The sequence below is a fragment of the Eptesicus fuscus genome, chromosome 1 (assembly GCF_027574615.1).
Source record: "Eptesicus fuscus isolate TK198812 chromosome 1, DD_ASM_mEF_20220401, whole genome shotgun sequence".
NCBI classification, from domain to species: Eukaryota; Metazoa; Chordata; class Mammalia; order Chiroptera; family Vespertilionidae; genus Eptesicus; species Eptesicus fuscus.
This window is the reverse complement of record NC_072473.1, coordinates 5,712,403-5,719,155: the sequence shown is the minus strand read 5'-3', so window position 1 is coordinate 5,719,155 and position 6,753 is coordinate 5,712,403. Positions and strand designations below refer to the sequence as shown.

Here is a 6,753-nt window from a genome sequence, read left to right as displayed (position 1 = left end):
TACACAAAGGCCTGAAGGAGGCTAGTTTTTCCAGAGTCTAGCTGACCAGCTATCTAATTTAACCCTCAGAATACTGTTGGAATGTGCTTGTCCTGGTTGCAAAATTGCACCCACAGGTTTCATTTGAAGACCAAGTTCATTTAAAACCATCATAGCTTTATGTTTAGTTGTTTATAAACTGTCTTATGTTAGAAAATCCACTGTTGTAAATCTAGCGCTTCTTGGCTAGAATATGTTAATTACCCCTGGGGTTTAGACTACGAGGCTGTTTAGAAAGAATGTAGTACAGAGTTGATGCCACCCAGTATTGTATCTCCAGCTTAGACCTCCCTTCTAGATTCTGGACTTCAACTGCCTGCATGACATCTCCTCATGGGTGTCTAATAGGCATCTCAACGTTAGAACATTCCAGACCAAACCCTTGTTTTCTCTCCCACTCTTTACATGCTCAGCCTTCTCAGCTCTACATGTCAGCAAGTGTCAGCTTCATTCTCCCAGTAGCTCATACTAAAGCATTGCGTCCATCCTTGATTCCTTTCTTTCTGCCACATCCTATATTCAGATCATTAGCAAATTCTGCTTGCTCCACCTTCAAAATATGGACACATCTTGAGCTGGACACTTTACCCCCACGGGTAACAACCAGCTAAGCCACATCTTGTTCCCCTTCCTCCCCATAGTATCTTCTCCACACAGAGCCAGAGGGATCCTTTCTGCTCCCATCACGCATGCCCCTTCCCCTGGCTCACTCTGCTCTAGCGCCCAGACCTTCTTGCTGTTTCTTGAGCACTCCACTGGCGGTGTACTCTGTCCCTGCTGCCTGGAACACTGCCCCTCCATATGGCCACACAGCTCATCCCTTGCTGCCTTCAGGGCTCGGCTCCAAGTCCCCTGTATCTGAGAGTCAGCCTGACATCCCTCTAAGAGAGCAAAACTCCTTCCCACTATGCCCCCAGCTCCCCTGCCCACACCCAAGTCTCTGAGTCTGCCCCAGCACAACTTGTCCTCCTTACCCTGCTTTGCTTTTCTTCATCACACTTCACACAGAACTATTTTGTGTTTTTTTACACAGAACTGTTTTTATGTAGCACATAATATACACTGAGTGGCCAGATTATTATGATCTCTGAACGCATAATAATCTGGCCACACAGTGTATATCCTATATAATAAAAGGCTAATATGCAAATTGTCCCCTTGACCAGGAGTTTGACCAGCAGGCAGGCCGGCCAGCCAACCGCCCATGTCCCCTCCCCCTGGCCAGGCTGGCCAGACCCCACCCATGCACGAATTCATGCACCGGGCCTCTAATACACACACACACACACACACACACACACACACACACACACACACACACTGAGTGGCCAGATTATTATGCGTTCAGAGAGCATAATAATCTGGCCAGGCAGCACACTCGGTGGCCCCAGATCTGTCTCTTGCTTAAACAGTGTTTGGATGGAACAGACCCAGGGACGCCCGTTCTTTCAGCCTCCGGCCTCTCTCCTGTGTCTCATCCAGTCACCACCTTCAGCACCACCTCCGGGACCAGCCAACACACCGGTTTTTTTTCTACCTTAACTCCTCATTGCTGAACAGCCATGAGCTCCCAAATTCGTCAGAATTATTCCACCGAGGTGGAGGCTGCGGTCAATCGCCTGGCCAACCTGCATCTGCGGGCCTCCTACACCTACCTCTCTCTGGGCTACTATTTCGACTGCGACGATGTGGCTCTGGAGTGCGTGGGCCACTTCTTCCGCGAGTTGGAGGAGAAGAAGCACGAGAGCTCGGATCATTTCTTAAAGTTGCAAAACAAGCGAGGCGGCCGCATTCTCTTCCAGGATGTGCAGAAACCTTCCCAGGATGACTGGGCCAAAACTCAGGACGCCATGGAGGCCGCCCTAGCCTTGGAGAAGAGCCTGAACCAGGCCCTTTTGGATCTGCAGGCCCTGACTTCTACCCGTGCAGACCCTCATGTCTGGGACTTCCTGGAGAACCACTTCCTGGATGAGGAGGTGAAACTGATCAAGAAGATGGGCGACCACCTGACTAACATCCGCAGGCTGGCCAGCCCCCAGGCTGGGCTGGGCGAGGATCTCTTCGAAAGGCTCCCCCTCAAGCATGACTAGGAGTCTATGGAGCCCAGAAACCTTTCAGAAGCCCCCCCCCCCACCTCACTGCATCCCCCTGGTGTCTCTGGCTTTTACTTGAGCCTCTCCCCGAAACTACTAGCCATTCTTTTAACCATCCTGGAGCCCTCTCCCCTGCATCGGACCATAAAGCCTTTTGCAGCAAAAAAAAAAAAAAAAAAAAAAAAATCTGGCCACTCAGTGTATATTTATATTTATTGTTTGGTATTATTTGTTTCCTCCAACACACACACACACACACACACACACACACACACACACACACAATGATCCAACTGAATGGCTGAATAAAGAAAATTTCTGCCTTCCACGCACACTGTCTGACTTTCCTTCATCAATGTGAAGACTAGAGGGACTGGATGCACCGTTGTTTCTGTTTCCTGCGGACTTTAAGGTCCATTCTGCAGTGCTCTTTCTGAATTCCCAAGTTTATTAATTTTTAAGTAGGAGTGTCTCCATTCATGTGATACGGTCCATTGTGTTTCTAATCCACTCTTTAGGAGTTGCTAAGTATGCACTCACACTATAGACCATCCCACTTTGAAGAAACCATTATGGATTTCCATGTGGAGTCCCAGAGGATTAAAGCAAAGCCCTGGAGCTTACGGGGAGTGCCCCATTCTTGTGACCTGTCAGGCCCCTAGTCAGCTTAGCGATTAATGATCCCAATTCACGAGATTCCAGGAACTGTGATCATATCAAATGACAGACAAGCGGACAACAGGAGAGCAGTGGCTCTTTTCGCTTCCTCTTTTGTAACACAAAGGAAACGCGAGCCAATGTTTCCAGGTGTTGCTGCTTTTCTTTGACCCTTTTCAGCTGGGGAGAAAGAGTCTGGCATTCAGCCCTAGCCGGTGTGGCTCAGTGGATAGAGCGTCGGCCTGAGGACAAGGGTCTCAGGTTCGATTCGGGTCAAGGGCACATGCCCAGGTTGTGGGCTCAATCCCCAGTAGGGGGGTGGGTGGAGGAGGCAGCCGATCAATGATTTTTCTCTCATTGATATTTCTATCTCGCTCTCTCCCTTCCTCTCTAAAATAAGTAAAAATGTATTTAAAGAGTAAAATAAAACCTTCTCCTGAGGATGCTTTTGAGAACTGGAGCATCTGGAGCTGCCTCAACTAGAAATGCTTGGGGGTCCCCTCACGTCCACACACGCAGGCTGGCTGGGAGCCATGACTGGTTGGTACAGGTTACCAGAGCACCCTGGCTCAAGATGGGACCCACTCTGCTATGCTGCTTATGCTCCAGACTTCCCCATGGGGTTGGGCAGTGAGGCTAGACTTTTTCTTTCTTTTTTAAAAATATATATTTTATTGATTTTTTACAGAGAGGAAGGGAGAGGGATAGAGATTTAGAAACATCGATGAGAGAGAAACATTGATCAGCTGCCTTCTGCACACCTCCTACTGGGGATGTGCCTACAACCAAGGTACATGCCCTTGACCAGAATCGAACCTGGGACCCTTCAGTCCGCAGAGCGACGCTCTATCCACTGAGCCAAAGCGGTTAGAGCCTAGACTTTTTCTTAAACCACATCCTTGCTTTTCTCCCAGTCCTGCTTTCCTCACTGCCTTACCGACTTCTCCTGCAAGCAGCCCCCAATAAATTACTTGCCCAAGGACCCCTATCTCAGGCGTTACTTCTGGGGAACCTGACCCAAGACAATGAGCAAGTTCACTTCCAAGATATTCCTCGTACGGATGACCATGTGGGGCTGGGCATGTAAGGACATTTTTAGCAAGTTACTCAGATGTGGGGACCCATCTGCATTGCTGTAAGACTCACATGCACAATTTTCACATCCCACCTATAATAAGGTTTCGCTGACTAGATAGTAATTCAATCTCACGCGGATTGTTTCTAGGTGAGAGAAACTGGGTGATGGACAATCTCCTTCTCACCAGCCAGAATCGTGAGTGTAAGTGTAACATGTGGGTTGGCTTTGTTGAGGTTGGAAGGCATTGGTGAACTCCGCGAGGTCACCAGAGACACCCACTGCATCTGTTCTGGGTCATTTTGTCTCAGGAGGCGCATGTGGAATGTTCGAGGCCCTCGCTGCAAGGGTCAGCTCTTCTGTGGGAAAGGGTCGCGATGTGTCTAAGTTTGAACTCCAAGGGTGCCTGGCCAGCTCCTCCCCAGCCCTACGCTCATGAGGAAGGGCAGCCCCAGGGAGCTCCCCATTGGGGAATGGAAACGGGGTTCCATGAAGAGTCTATTCCGGGTGCTCTCCCACCAACCCGGGCCCGGAATTCTTGGTTCCCACAAAACCTCACACAGCTGGCCGCAAGTTTGATGCTGGGCTGATGGAACTGGAGCCACACCCCGAATGAAATTTCCCTCTGGGTGGGCCAGGACCCCCCTTCCTATGTTTCCTTTTCCTCCTCCTACTTGACCCAGCACAGGGGTCAGAGATCGGCATGAAGTAGTCATATGTCTCCAGCACACTGGAAATGAATCGTCACAGTCAGCATCTCACAGGGTCGGTAAAAGCCTTCTGCAGATTTTCCACGCTTTCAGACGAGTGAGACAAAACCATATCGGAAAGAATCTGTTCTCAGAGGAATCCCCTCACTGTCAGGGCATTCTTTTTAACGAACCTCAAAGCCTTCACATTGCAAATGAAACGAATTCCCTTTTGTTGAGCCTTCGCGGGACTTTCTACTGAGCTTCCCTGCTCAAAAGCATTCTGAATGCAAGTCAGAACTCTGTTGAAAGACAAGATTTTAGCAGAAGTTTCTTTGTAAAATATGCCAGCTATTCACCTCTGACACGCCTCATGTTCTTCTGGGTAAGCCACCGGGGAGCCGCACACCAGGCCACGCTGTGGCAGACGCCTGTGGAACACCGCTCCTGCTGGCCAGTGCATTGCTATTCGCCCTCTTACCTTCCCACGGAGGGATCTTTTCATAAACGCCCCTCGCACAGCAGTGATCACGTTTATTATGGAGGCGATGTGCCCCATGTGGGGACCTGCACGGGAATGTTCTTGTAGTTCTGTGCTAGGAGAGGCTTTGCTTCCTCCAAACTACTGGCAGGCTTTATTTCTTAGGCAACATGAATCACACACTTGGCTATATTTTTCCTTTCTGCGTGAGCCATCAGAAAGCTTAGAGCCAAATTTTGGCTCATCTTTGGAGTGGAACCTGCATAATTTTTTTTCTATTTTCTTCCTTTTTTCATCCATCTGCACTTAAGACATCTATCTATCTATCTATCTATCTATCTATCTACACACACACACACACACACACACACACACACACACACACACACACACACACACACACTAGAGGCCCAGTGCACGAAATTCATGCATGGGGGTGGAGGGGTCCCTCAGCCCGGCTTGCACCCTCTCGCAATCTGGGACTGCTGGGTCCTAACCACTCACCTGCCTGCCTGCCTGATTGCCCCTAACCACTCACCTGCCTGCCTCATTGCCCCTAACCACTTGCCTGCCTGCCTGCCTGCCTGATCACCCCTAACTGCTCGCCTGCCTGCCTGATCACCCCTAACTGCCTCTGTCTTGGCCCCTGCTGCCACAGCTTCATCCAGAAGGATGTCTGGAATGACGTCTGGAAGGTCATTCAGCTGTCCGGTCTAATTAGCATATTATGCTTTTATTATATATATATTCCAGACCAGGAATCTAACTGTGACCTCCTGCTTCATAGGTCAACGCTCAACCACTGAGCCATGCTAGCCGGGCCATCTGCACTTTTGTAGGCCCCGAGTTTTAAGTTTTATACCTATTTCATCTCAGGAAATCTAGGAAGCCATCTAGAATCCTTTACCTATCAAGGCAAGGGGTAAATAGAGTATAATAATCATCCCTGATTTTGAAAACCTTTATCAAACCACTTCTCACTCATCTTTAATAAAAGTACCAAATACATAACTGAACGGCAAAAACAAACAATGGGTAGAGAATCCGAAGAGACATTTTCCAGAGAAGATATGCAGATGGCCAAGAGACACATGAAAGATGCTCAACATCACTAATCATCAAAGAAATGCACATCCAAACCGCAATGAAGCCAAAACCAGTTTGGCTCAGTGGATAGAGCGTCAGCCTGCGGACTGAAGGGTCCCAGGTTCGATTCTGGTCAAGGGCATGTACCTTGGTTGCGGGCACATCCCCAGTGGGGAGTGTGCAGGAGGCAGCTGATCGATGATGTTTCTAGCTCTCTATCCCTCTCCCTTCCTCTCTGTAAAAAATCAATAAAATATATTTAAAAAAAACCCGCAATGAAGTACCACCTCACACCTGTCAGAGTGAATATCATCAAAAAGACCAGAAATAACAAGTGCTGGAGAGGATGTGAGAAAAGGGAACGAACCCTCATGCACTGTTGGTGGGATGTATGTTGGTGCAGCCACAGTGGAAAACAGAATGGAAATTCCTCAAAAAAAAAAAAAATTAAAAGTAGAACTACCATATGACCCAGCAATCCCACTTATGGGTATTTATCCAAAGGATATGAAAAAACACTAATTCAAAAAGATATGCACTGCTATGTTTTGCAGCATCATTTATAATAGCCAAGATATGAAAATACCCTTTCTACTGCTGAGTGAACAAATAAAGAAAATGTGGCCCTAACCG

General features: G+C 48.4%; 1 protein-coding gene across 1 annotated transcript; it reads left to right on the top strand.

The window, feature by feature from the left end:
* The first annotated feature begins 1,435 nt into the window (after positions 1–1,435).
* Positions 1,436–2,129, top strand: LOC129148976 (ferritin light chain-like). The gene has a single exon (XM_054715483.1). It carries the CDS (start codon positions 1,602–1,604, stop codon positions 2,127–2,129), a length of 528 nt encoding a protein of 175 aa, XP_054571458.1. The 5' UTR covers positions 1,436–1,601.
* The last annotated feature ends 4,624 nt before the right edge of the window (positions 2,130–6,753 follow it).